This window comes from Odontesthes bonariensis, chromosome 21 (assembly GCF_027942865.1).
Source record: "Odontesthes bonariensis isolate fOdoBon6 chromosome 21, fOdoBon6.hap1, whole genome shotgun sequence".
Lineage (NCBI taxonomy): Eukaryota > Metazoa > Chordata > Actinopteri > Atheriniformes > Atherinopsidae > Odontesthes > Odontesthes bonariensis.
Window position 1 is genome coordinate 11,433,210 of NC_134526.1, and position 13,682 is coordinate 11,446,891.

Here is a 13,682-nt window from a genome sequence, read left to right on the forward strand (position 1 = left end):
GATGATAAAAATGCACTTTGTTTATAGATATTTATATATGCATTTGAGTTACTGTAATGGTGTTTATTGTAAAAGGATGGTATCCAGAGTGGCTAGAAATGTGTATTTTATTTATTCATTTTTTGTGTGTTTATTTTCTGTTTAGAGATGGCCTCTACTGTTTTCTGTATTACTGGTTAACGTTCACAAAATTGAAGCAAGCCTACACAAGAGGGAGAGTAGGAAATTATTTTGGTTTTGGTTTTCTGGTAACTGTAATATTTCACTCAGAATTACAAAGTTAATGCTGTGCCTTTTCATTTAAAGTACAGTCTGGGAATAAACAAACCCACAAATTTATTTTGTTGTGTCCATTTCTCCTATGGTCTGACCGTCTGGTCACATACATTTGACAAACAATACATATGACATTAAATAACTAACTCTGGACAAGATGTATTTACTTATCTGATCAAATCTGATCAAATCTGATCAAATAAAACTGTCTTTAACGACAGTCACCCCTTCCTTCAGTTGAATTAGTTTTCTAAAACTCCTGTGCTTGTGTTTATTTATGTATATTATGTACATTTATTTGTTACAATTCAATCTTTATTTAAAAAGTAACTGATAACATATAACAAACTACTATTTGCATCAAGCCAACAAGACATTAAAGTGTTTTTTTATGTTTTCATTTTTTTAGCTAAAACAAGTGTTATAGAGGCTCTGGTGATGAAAAATGATGAGCCTGGGGCAACAGTGGTTCAGAAGTTTTTGTCCACCAATCCATTATTGGTATAAATGTGGCTTGTTGTGTTAAGTGGTTTAACTTATAAACAACCCTACATGAAAACTTTATAGAACCATTTCCTCACAGGAAGAAATGTGGTCCCGGAATTTTTCCACAAAAGCACATCACAGTGGGAGGCTTTCTGCAGAAGATGCTTCTCCCACCTGAAAATTGAAGGGAGGGTGTGTCTACAGCTTGCAGGAGGCAGCACACGATCCAGAAATGATGCTATGGAGATTCCTGAACGTTAAGATAAAAGCAGATGAGGCTGCATTCATCTGCATCTTGTATGAGCGGAAACGGAGAGAAGTAAACAGGTCAGCATAAAAGGACAAACTCTCACCAGCACACCCATGCTAACTCGCACAGAAGCAGCAAATACTCCAGAATACTTGCTGACATATTCATACATTATGTCATCTGCTCGTGTTGGGCCATTTTCCTTGAAGTGAGAGACGAAGAGCATGTTCAGATTTGTTATGGAAGGTGTTCAATAAATTGAAATTATTTGTTTGAAATGGGGAGCAGTTGTTACAAATCACTTTAAGGACATGCAGTCAATTGCCAATATTGGAGTTCGAGGCTTCCATAGGGACACTGACCTCCTTTATTCTGAAAAAACATCAGCTACTAATTAAAACTCCAGCAGTGTGTACAAGCATGAAACATATTATTTCCCCATGTCCCTTGTGAATTAACTGAATCAGCCGAACTGATGCTCCTTCTAACAGATGGTAGTTTATCTCACTACTCAAACAATATTAAAGATGAATACATACGCAATGACCAGACTTCACCAGAAGACATCTGATTTGTGTGCAGATGCTTAGCAGCTGTTCCTCAGAGAACCTCCTGATTGCACAGTGATTGAGAATAGACCACCAGATACAGCTAATTCCCTCCATACCTCTGCTCTGCCATCTTCTTCTGCAGTGAAGTGTGAACATTAAAGTGAATGTGGAGGAGGAGTCCTCACGGGGGGAGAGTGGTGGGGGTGGACAGGCAGAGAAAGAGTAAGATACCAGCAATACGGGCAGACAGCGATGTAAGCAAGGAGAGCGGAGGCATCAGAGTCAAGAGAATGAGCATCTTAACAAAGCGGGTCTGCTGGGAGAGTCGTTCCTAATCTAAGAGGAGTGCGGAAGCTTTGGATATTGTTCACCCATTATCAGTCCGGTAGGTTTATCATACTGCATCTGCCTGATCTGCATGCTAATACTGCTGTTCATAGAGAATGGAAATACATGTATCTATAAGAGTGCTTACATTTCTAAATGATGACACTCAGCATTTACATTTGACTCACATCATCACAGAAATATTTTAGTTTCAGCTGATGTCCAAAGTTTGGCTGCCGCAATGCAAATGAAGACTAAATAACATGAGCCTTACTCAATCTCTGCTGCTTACCGATGAACAAGTGAGGTGCTGATAGTTGCTGTTCTCTCTGTGCTTCATATTTCGAGCTCATGCTGATGCCTTTCAAAAAATGTTGCCACAGAGTGTGGTTGAAGCAGTGCTACACCTCCGTTATCCTCCTCCTTCCTCTGGCTCTGCTGTTTTCATTACTTATTGTTTCCTTTCCAAAATTTCTATTGATACCATCGCATCACACCGAGCTCAGCCCAACTGCTGCACGCTCAGTCATAGGGGATCATGACGCTCCTGTTCATCTATCCCTGCTTCCTCTGATTCCAGTGAGACTTTAACATGTTCTGTGCTGAGTGGGAGTCTTACCCTTGATATCACACTGCAGTTTGAAATTTAATATCAGTCCAGACTGCCTTCCCAAGTGGAAAGGAAGAGGAATCAGCCACAACATGACAGAGACCATTAAAGTCTGGATTGGTCACAGAGCTGTGAATAAATTCCTCCACAGCAGCCAGCCAGCAGATGTTCTTGCCTCTATATAAATCTACAAAAGGCCTCTATTTTCTCCACTTTAATTAAGCGACTGTTATCTGCCGTCCACAGTGATCATTATATTCTCTTGTGACCACAGTCATGATTCTGGTTACGCTTATGAGCTTGCATTACAGATTGATACTCAAAGGATGTTAAAGTTTGGTGTGTTCAGTTATCAATTCTAAGATATTTGCTGAGAGTTTACCAATAAAAACATTAAAGCTTGAAGATGTCTTAAAATAATGTCAGAATCTATTATCCACATTTCCAGTTTTTGTTCCCTGTGATTTTGGTTAGACTGAATCATGTACTCAGATTTTAGGGAGACTGACCAAACGAAAGCCAATCTCTCAGTTCAGAAGTAGTCTGAGCTCTCAGTGTGGCACTTTTATTCCAGTTGAGTCAATTTTACGTCACATTTTTATTAACTGATATTAAGAAAATAATCATGTGGCGTGTCTGTCAAGGGGAATACAAGTCTCTGCATATGGATGATTAGCAACCTTTGTTTATGCATCTTCTTGTGCTATTCAGATGAAGCCGTTTTCTTGCTTCAGGGTGATGCCATGAAAAGGTATTTTTTTCTTCTCCTCTGTAGCCAGTAATGGCTGTAGCTTCAGCCTGGTATGCATTGGTGTCAAATGTGTGGGTTGCTTCCTTTCACTAATTGCTTTAATGATTGAAAATTACCAGCACAAAACAAATTATGTGGTGTTAATAAAGATGATAACAGCTTTGGGGAAAAAATATTAGTTTTCTCATGCAGCTCAGTTTTAGCTGTTTGCGCACAAAAAGGCATCAACGTAGAACGACAGTTTCTGAATGAAGTGCACCGTTTGAGGGTGACTTAACATTGATTGTTTTCAATAGAGACTACAATCCACTTTGGCACCGGCGGGACACTCTTATTATCAGTGAACAAGTGTTCCTTTGAAGTATTCTCACTGGAAAAATAATGATTCTATCTCTCAGAAAATTTACATGAAGAGCTGAGTCAAACCCTCTTGAGACAAACACACTACATCTATCTCTACCAACTCCAGAGCTTCCTTATGTTGGCCCCTAAGGATAGCACACAAATGAGAGAGCACTAACATTAGCAACTCCTAAAAACGCTAGACCATGTTTTTCTGTGCCTATCACTCATACTTATTGTTGCCTGTTTATGTAACCTTTTGCTTCAATGACACCCACCACTTCCTCTAGTGTCCATATCTGCCAATCGGTTCTTTTCAAATAGCAGCCGCATACTGCTGTCAAATCACAGCAAAGAAAATAACCAAGCCCACATTATCATTTTACATACCCATCTCACTGTTTTCCAAACACTTCAATAATTTCATCCAAAATTGAACCCTCTGACAGTTTGATGGGACTAAATAAAATGTTTTGGAGACACGCTGCCTTGTGCAAGTGCGTGTATCTCTGTGACTCACCATCATGAGCACCACTTTTCTATCAATTTTGCACCACTTGCCACTGTGCAATATGATAGTCTGTTAAAAAAATAAGTCCATGCTGCACAGTGGTGTCACTGGAGACATCACTTTGCAAAAATTCTATATGTCAGAGTCTCTAAAATTATTATTATTTCAGGTAAGAAATTGACAGACAAAAGTCAGCGCTCCCCATCGTGATTGATCATGTCTGCTGTAATCTTGGCTGAAAGCAAAGTATCTCAGATAGAAATGAGCTTCTGCTGAGTGAATTTAACCAGAGGACCGCACTCAGGCAGCTGTGGGTTAAAGGCAAAATCCATTCAATTACAGCAGAGTGAGGCATTGAGTGGCTTATTGGTCCACTTACCTAAAAACCTTCAGGTTGATATTTGAAGCAAACAGCAGAGATATATCACATAATTAAATAGCAGCGACACATTGCAGATGATCCTTTCTTTCTCTGAGTGATGCTGACAGCAAACCTTTAAAAAAACAAAAATATGGTTTGTTAAAATTTTTTTTTAAAAGTCTAACAAGTCCTCTATATCAAAAACAGCTGAATAAGTCTGAATATGGTCATATTATTAGCTCTATGGCGCTCATAAAGGTGTCCTGCTGCCCCTGCAGCTGAAGGGAAACATGACTGATATGAGAAGCTTCATCAATGTAAAGTTTATAGTTTAAGAAGCCAGAAAGTCCTCACAAGGAAGACGGAGGGGGATGGATGGAGCAGCTAAGCTCGGAACATTCAACCATGGGTCAGTGTGGGATGTAAGACCAAGACCAACATACGTTCCATCAATAACACCTTACTAAAACACTTTTTATCAGTGAAGTGATAACACTTCTTGTTTAGAAAAAGAAAATGATCATGGTTAGGTTCTTTTTTTTTTTTTTTTACTTCCAACAATTCGAACATCGCCATCATGCACGCTATTTTGCCGGTAAACACAACACAAAGAATTCTCATTCTTGGTTGGATTTAGGCAGTAATGTCACCTGGTTAAGGTTACAAATCAAAACTAGATGGGTAAGGTTAGATCCTGGTTTGGTCTAAAATACATTCTTTTTACAACAGCATGAGCACCGTTTTTTTTCCCCTTCACACACAGCTGCTCTTACAACCACGAGAGGTTGTATAGTCTCTGAACGTAATTATTGGCCATATCTGCCTGTGTGAACAAACTCCACATGGTCACATTTTGGAAAGGAGGAAAGTCTAAAATAATTTAGAGTTACATCTTTATTTTTGGTTTTCTGCAACAAAAAACTCTCAAAGGTTCCCATTACGTGACTGTAAAAATGTAAGCAGCTATTTAAAAAAATCCTTTATTATGGTTTTAATAAGTGTGGCAGGACTTGACTGGGAATATGGGGAGAAAATAATCTTCTGGTGCATGATGGTTGTCAGCTCTATTTCAAACGTAGCTGATTTCAAAGGCATATAACCTGCCATCAAACCACCCATTTAAAGAGCTGTTTTGTTATCACGTCAACACTGGTCATCACTACAAGAACTTGAATGGCTTTTCAGTTGTGAATCCAGCCATCCATAGAGGTGACTGTAGAATAATCAAAGATGTTGATCAGAATTTGCCTGACAGGTATGTCTTCTTTGTTTTCTAATTCTAGACTTGCAAAATGTCAGATTTTGAGGATTTCAGCTGGCCAGGAGGGCAGGCTAATGTTTCTGAAAGCTACCAGCTGAACCCCACCAGTGTGATCGTGTCAGTGGTCTTTTCCGTCATCTTCCTGCTCGGCACCATTGGCAACAGCCTGGTACTCGCCGTTCTGCTGCGGAGCGGACAAGTCGGTTACAACACAACCAATCTGTTCATACTCAACCTGAGTGTGGCTGATTTCTTCTTCATCATCATCTGCGTTCCTTTCCAAGCCACAATCTACTCCCTGGAGGGATGGGTGTTTGGCTCCTTCATGTGCAAAGTGGTCCACTTGGTCATCAACCTCACCATGTATGCCAGCAGCTTCACACTGGCTGCTGTGTCTGTTGACAGGTTGGCAATTATCAATTCCAGAAAAAAAAATATATTACGCAAAAGAACTACTGTATTTTTCTAAAAACACATAATTTCCACATAATTAGGCGCTAATTTCCTTTGTTTCTGCAAAAGGTTGAATCGAGCTCTGCTATTAACAGTTATCCTCTTCATTAATTCATCTCCTGGTTGTTTTAAGCAATGAACTGCTTAGTATAAAACAAAATCACAGAATCCCTTTGTTTTGTTCAGGTTTGTATAGCCATAAAAAGCAGAGAATAACAGCAAGCCTTCCCATTTTAGTAGTTGGAATCAGATCGTGTTTTCCCCTTTTTACCCCTTTAAACAGATTATTAAAATTGTCGATTACTAAAATTCGTTGTATCCTCATTGTAACACATGAATGTTGTTAACACATTCATTTTTTTTTCTTTGTTGCTGAAATGTCATGTCTCAAAGAAGAAATCCTACACTGAAATGACTAATTCAAACACTAAACCTTTATTGTTTAATCAGCTTGTTTTTTATCTACAGTTCAGCAATTGCTAACCTCGAAATCAAATGATTAATTCTCCTGAATTAGTACATCACGCACTTAAATTACCAAATGTTCCCTCAAAATACATAATTCATTCTTTTGATAGCTTTAGTCATGATCTATTTTCTTTCTATCCTTAGTCTGTAGTCTTAATCATTCTAATACAAAGGAATTGAGACATTGGACTGTTTCATAGTCAAGACTTTCTTGCGGATGTAATCGAGTTATTGGAAACATAGTGTCATTACATGGGGTTTGAAAGGACTTTCTTTTTTCCTCCATAAAAGACATATGAAAGCAAGAATGAAAAATATCAGTTTGAGGAAATTAAGGTGTTCAAGGGAATAAATGCCCATAGGCAGGATGTAGGATGGCTACTGAGGGCACAAACAGCCATTTGGTGACACAGATACATACTTAAAAGGGGATTCTGTTCCTCAGATTGCCCGCTGTTTTGTGCCATCATGCTACCGAGTTTAAAGTTGTGCAGAGAATGTTAGAAACTGTTTCATGTCTCGGGAATTCATGCTGCTCAGCAATTAAAATGATCAAATCTTCATGTTTTTTTCAATACTACAAGAAGCTGGATTCTTGCTACTTAGAACAAAGTACAACAATGTTCTGAAAAAAATTTTTAAGAAAAACTTGGAAAACATGAATTTAAAAAATGTTGTATTTGATTAAATTTTCATCATGCTCTGACAATAGTACATGAGACAGACAATCACAGTGCTTCAAAATCACTTCGCAAAAATGCATCAAGTCTGAGCAGAAACAAATAGAGCCAGGAATCTAATTAGTCAATCATTTCTGCAGTTGCCACGGTGACTAGCCTGCGCATGGATGGCAGCCTTCTGCGGGAGGGGGTTCAGAGCCGAAGAGCTGCAGAGCTGAAACACAGCAGAGAGGGAGGGGAGGTCCACCTTCTTCTTAGAGTTTCCAAGTTTTGCTTTAGAGTCAAAGAGCCATGCTCACTGTTTTGTCATTAAAATGTTAGAAGTTGTTCAAACAGATGAGAATGGACAGATATATTAAGGGATGTATCTAAGAAACTGGGTCTTTTTATGGTTTGTGATTCACCTGACAGCAAGAAAGTTCCCAGTTCAAATCTTCACTGAGACACTAATGTGTGGAGTTTTCATGTTCTCCTTGTGCCCATGTTGGTTTTCTCTGCTTCCTCCAGCTTTCATCTCCAATTTGAAGCTAAAAAAACTGAAGAGTTTCCCGATAAGAAGCCATAACTCATATCAAATGTTTTATCCATCCATGGTAAGACCTCACAAAGATACTGAAGCTGTAATTGAATATCTTCTGAGGTAATCATGCAGAGTGTGTGACTAAAAATTATATCCCTCACAGAGCAAGCTCTAAGCCATCATTATCATTGTTTAGCGACATAATCATCTCAGTCAATATGGACAGTCGGTGAGCAGTCGCCCTTTGCAGCAGACACTCTGCTCACACTGGCTGTGTTTACCCCTTAGAGATTCAATCGTTGCTTCCTCCTCTGTCTGGAAAAGAGCTGGAACATCTAAGTCAGGAGGTTCAAAATGAATTGCTCCTGTCTCTCCCTCAGTCTCTGTCTGATGTTTTCTTAAACGCGCGCACACACAGCTGCACTTTACAGTCATAATTTAAACCAGGAATCCTGCTGTAACAAGAGCGGTAAACACATTCTCTCTGACCCTTTTTCAAGCAAAGTGCTTGTTGGTAGGATGCGCTGCACACAGGCAGATGTGGGATTTTATGTTTAAGAAATATCTTGTTTTTTCATATTAAATATTTGAAATCTGTTGCAAACGTGATAGGATATGCAGTACAAAAACAAAAGGCACAAGATTATATAAGATGTATTCACTCTACAGTACATTCACAATAGGACTACTGTGCAAATGTCATGAGCCTCATGAGCCAAACCCTCATTTCTCATTGTCAGGAAAAATTGGGGAATTAGGTAGTGATTTATTGAAACATTTGCAAACATAACTGGAAATGCAAGTACAAGGGTGTACAGTTCTAACAAGCTTGAAAGTAAAAATGTGGTATGACAACGTTTACTCACCAACACAGCCTGAACCCTCTTAGACAGGTTTTCTTAAAACATTTGTTAAGTAGTCTTCAGGAATATTTCTTCAGGCTTCTTGAAGGACATTTCAAAAAGCTCTTCTTTGTATCGTGGCTGCCTTTCTTTTTGTTGTCTGACAAGACGACCCCACTCTGCTTCAGAGGTCTGGGTTCTCGAAAAGGCATTATCTCTCCATAAGACCTGTTGCCACTGATTTTCAGTTTCAGTTTTTCAGTTTTCAGTTTCCCTTCTTTAAGAATTGTTCCTTGCCGGCCACCCCTCCATGAAGAACATTTCTGATGAAGCTTTAGTGAATAGTTAGGGGAAAAACTGAAGGATCAGATGCTTTACTGTTGTGTTACTGTTATTGTTGTGGAATGATGTGTATTTATGACAGACTGCAAGTCACAAAAGTGCCAAAAGATACAATTCAAAGTGAGTTATTTGCAGTAGTCTGTGTATTAGGTGCATACACAACACTGGTTCAGCCATCAAGTTAAATACCCTTTTTTATGCTTGAATGATTCATAGGTCAGTGTGAAGTTTCATGAAAAAAGGTACAAAGAGGGCTTAAAATGAGAGAAAAAGCAACCAAGGTCCAAAGAAAAACTTTGAAAGAACTGAAAATCTTGTTCAAGACCACTTTTAAAAGGTTACAAGAATGTCTGGCTTCAAATAATTGACTCTACTTTTTAAAGTAGCAGTACAGCAGGATCATCTGGTTTGAGTCATGTAAATTAGTGTTCAATACAATAGATATTTCTCAGCCTGGTTTTTCTCCATTTAACTGATTTGATTCAGCAATAAATAATTCAAAGTCCAAAAATCCAAACCATTTTGTCAAAATGTTCTTGTTTTTACTTAATATCCATTACAAATTCCACTTGGGATTAGAGAGTGACGTCTGGGCAACTGAAGATGTCCAAACCACTGAGGCTCCACACAAGTAGGTTCAAAGTGTGTGCTTTATGCCTTTCATGTCAAACTTAAATGCCTCTGTTCCCATTTCAGTGACATTTCAAAGAGCAGAAAGGCTCTCCTCTCCTTTTCTGGAGAGCTGGTTGATGTATTCTGTAAATGTGAAAAGCAAGGACATGAATTTGCTGTACCAAGAATCTCTCCTTGATCAAAATAAGCTGAAATACCTCAAATACCCATCAGAGAACACAAAGGCAATCAATCAACATCCTAAATATGGCAAATAAGGTGTATTCAAAGATGAACAAATCCAAACTATAATAATATGATAATATAATATCATATGTAGGAATAATAGTCTCAGATAACTGAGGGAGATATTTTCCTTTGACACAAAAAAATAGAAAACAATTCATTTCACCAAACACAACTTTCATTTTTATCACCCAAATGTAGTGTTTTTTCCTCAATTTTGTACATATTCTATGTGTTGTTTTTGGAAATTTGCTTTTTTTAATGTTTAATGTACGTGTCCTGTTTTTTTACTTGTGTTTTCTGTTTTGTTTTGTGCTTCTTGTATGTTTCAATATCTGAAAATCTGCTCTTCTGTTTGTTATGTTTTTTGAACATTTTTTTACGTTCCGGTGTTATTTTTTTTGTGTTTTGTGAATTGTTTTTGTTGTGGTGTTCTCTAAAAATGGTGTCATGCTTTTTGTATGTTGTATTGACTGACATTGTCCTGAGTTTTGCTTTTATTCTTGTATTGCTTTGTTCCCACCATACAAAACATCAAAGCATTAGACTTCAGTTTGTACTAAAAAGACTAAAAAACCCTCTTAGTAGATATTGCAGACAGTGTGACACAGTTCCATTTACATGTTTTTACCCAGGAGAACCACAAACAGCTCTTTTGTCTATCGCTATCAGTCAACATACAGCCTTCAGTGACAGTCATGCTAATAGAGTGTGTAGGTGGAAGCATTCTTAGCAAAGCTTTAATGCTAGTTTTTCAGCTTTTGCTGTTGTTCGACTTGTTAATGGGTTTCCACCCTTTGCCTCACCTTTGCCTGCGTAGTTTACTCCTTGATTTTATGATACACGCTCTGTTTTTTGGTTTCTGTCTTTGTCCTGCCCCTTGCCTATAAATTTGCTCCTCTGACTGATTACCCATGCTTCTCCATCTCTCTTACTTGTTCAATAATGTTGTACCCAGCATTTGGGCCTCGAACATTTTATAGAGTTTGCTTATTATAATAATTGCTTGAATAGTTCTGTGAATAATAGCTAACCATATATGTGTGTATTTTTTTTCTCTTTGTAGATATCTGGCCATTCGTTACCCGTTACGGTCCAGAGAGTTAAGAACCCCATGTAATGCTGTGGTCGCCATGGTGGTTATCTGGGGTCTTTCCCTGATCTTTGCAGGTCCGTATCTTAGCTATTATGACCTGATTCATTATGACAACAGCACTGTGTGTATCCCTGGCTGGGAGGAGCAGAACCGAAAGGTGCTGGACACATGCACCTTCCTGTTCGGCTACGTCATCCCCGTGCTGATCGTGAGCCTCTCCTACACTCGGACCATCAAGTACCTCTGGACGGCCGTTGACCCTCTGGACGGCATGTCAGAATCCAAGAGGGCCAAACGCAAAGTCACCAAAATGATCATCATCGTCACTGTGCTCTTCTGCATATGCTGGCTGCCATACCATGTGGTTATTTTGTGCTATCTGTATGGAGATTTCCCCTTCAATCAGACCACATACGCCTTCAGAATCCTCTCTCACTGCATGGCCTACGCCAACTCTTGCGTCAACCCCATCGTGTACGCTCTGGTGTCCAAACACTTTCGCAAGGGCTTCAAGAAGGTGTTCAGCTGCATCCTCATTAAAAACGGGAGAAATAAGGTTCATGTGGTTCATGTAGCCAACACTGGGCCTGGGTTTGAGGCAGGCTCCACGGAGGTATCGCACATGAATGAGGAGAACATGCGACAGAATGAATGTGAAATGATCAACCGGCCGAGGCGGGTCGAGCCGAGAGAGGCCACAGTGTCGCTGAATTTGCCCTTTCAGCGGTCAACTTGACAAAAGATCCAGCTTTGCTGAAATGCTCAGTGTAGATTGCCTTATATGAAAGACTTAACAGTAACTGTATAAAAAACCTGTAAAGTTCTCATCATATTTATTTGTTTGGTGGGAAACAGGAAGGACAACAAGGAGGAATACAAGGAAGAATACATTTTTCAGGAGCATGTGACAGAAAATTCTATCAGAACACTTTTATTCAATTGCCATATCCCAGTTTACACTTGCAGAAATATAGAAATTTTTGTCAGAAATGACAGAAATTTCTGATTGTTCTCGCTCTCCACTATTTGCCTTAATCTTGGCTTGTATTTACAGTATCATAAAGACAGTGTAGTGTTTGAGAATTCACTCGATTCCAACATTTCAGAAGCTGCACAGGAGCAGTCTTACTGTATATTTCGAGTTTTTCTTTTTTGCAGTCGGCTCCAAAGATGCTGATAGGTCGGCAGCTTTGGAGGAAAATCCACATGCATGATTTGTTGTTCTGTTTGACTTCTACCAAGATCTGATGACGACTAAGCTCATGCACAAAAACCAAGGGGAACTGTAAAGTGGTGCTTCTGCTCCTTGTCTAACCTGTGCATGACAATCCTCAACATGCCGGTCAACTCCACACCACGGTATTTTCTACGCCGTGTTCAAGTGTAGCTTTGGTGTCCAGGAACTTCAACCTCTCTCGTGATCTTTTGTCTACATTTGCTCAACTGCAGCTGAAACCTTCAGAGTCTGATTTAACCTTATGACCAGTTTTGAAGTCAGTTGTCAAGATTGTAGTTTTTGTGGAGCAGAGTGCTTGCTTTGTATCTTGCATGCGGATGCTGTTCTGATGTGTCGAGATATTATTTGTATGAATAGATTAACCGTGTAAGCGATATAATCATCAGTTTGTGCAAAACAGTTACATAGTTACAACTTAGTTTTATACCTGCATTAGAAATTTTGTAAATTTGGTCCCGAAGGCACTCACTTGTGCCAAGTGTAAGGATCAAGTGTAGGAAGGCGCATGATGAGTAAACAAAAACCTAATCCATTATAAATGAGGAGTTCTTGGTGGAGGTCTTTTTAGATCTCAAAAGAAAAGTGCAAATATTTTCTTGCTTTCTTCACTAATGTCAACAATTGCATTCCTGGCATGTTTCTCTTTACTGTAAAATATTATGCATTAGAACTTATATGTTTATCAATGAGTGCACTTATGTATTTAAGAGTTATGTACTTGTGTATTTAAACTTAAAAGCTGTGAAATGATCATCAACCATTTGCATACTTTTTGCAAAGCACATCCTCAGTTTCTCCTTGTTTTTCTGTAAGGTTGTGTCCTACCTCAGAGCTGTAAAAAGCCTTTTGGTTCCGTTCAGGGTGTTTCCACTTCAGCTCTTAGGTTTGTGCAAGATACAGTTTGCATCTTGAAGTTTACTTTCATAATGGAATGCTTAACTTTGCACAATTTTTCTCGTGTGTTTTTTACTGCACCTGTGGTAATTAAGCATCTCATTGTTTGTTTCACCATGTAGTGTTTTCAATTCTGGCACTGCAAATTTCAAATACATGTAATTATTTAGGTCCGAATGTGAAACAAAATGCACTCCATGCTTAAATGCCAAATAAACCATTTCAGCAATGAGATTGTTTGGGAGATTTTATTCAATTTAAGCTGATCACAACTGTGAACTTAGTAAATGGTGATGCAATAAATTATTTCTCACTAATAAGCATTAGCTTGTGCATTTGAAACAGTTTTATGAGGTCAAAAGATGCTTCCAATGGTCTGCCTCAGACATACAAAAGAAGAATTTTTATTTTCCTGCTCTGATCTTTTAGAGGTTAATTAACTGTTTACTTTCTTTGCTTGGCAGCACAGAGCACAAAAGCTGAAATGATATTACTGTAAAATAATGTTGTATATGCAAACATAAAACAGATTTTATCTATATATCTAACAATCCATTCATCCATCC

The 13,682-nt window shown here is 38.6% G+C and overlaps 1 protein-coding gene across 1 annotated transcript; it reads left to right on the top strand.

The window, feature by feature from the left end:
• Nucleotides 1–1,748: 1,748 nt before the first annotated feature.
• galr2b (galanin receptor 2b) lies at nt 1,749–13,322 on the top strand. Its single transcript, XM_075454541.1, has 3 exons — nt 1,749–1,948; nt 5,749–6,131; nt 10,956–13,322. Exons 2-3 carry the CDS (start codon nt 5,758–5,760, stop codon nt 11,719–11,721), a joined length of 1,140 nt encoding a protein of 379 aa, XP_075310656.1. The 5' UTR covers nt 1,749–1,948; nt 5,749–5,757; the 3' UTR covers nt 11,722–13,322.
• The last annotated feature ends 360 nt before the right edge of the window (nt 13,323–13,682 follow it).

Coding starts and splice junctions, on each gene's coding strand:
- galr2b (XM_075454541.1), top strand. CDS start 5,758: ATGTCAGATTTTGAGGATTTCAGCTGGCCAGGAGGGCAGGCTAATGTT. Junction 6,132..10,955: donor GCTGCTGTGTCTGTTGACAG/GTTGGCAATTAT, acceptor TTCTCTTTGTAG/ATATCTGGCCATTCGTTACC.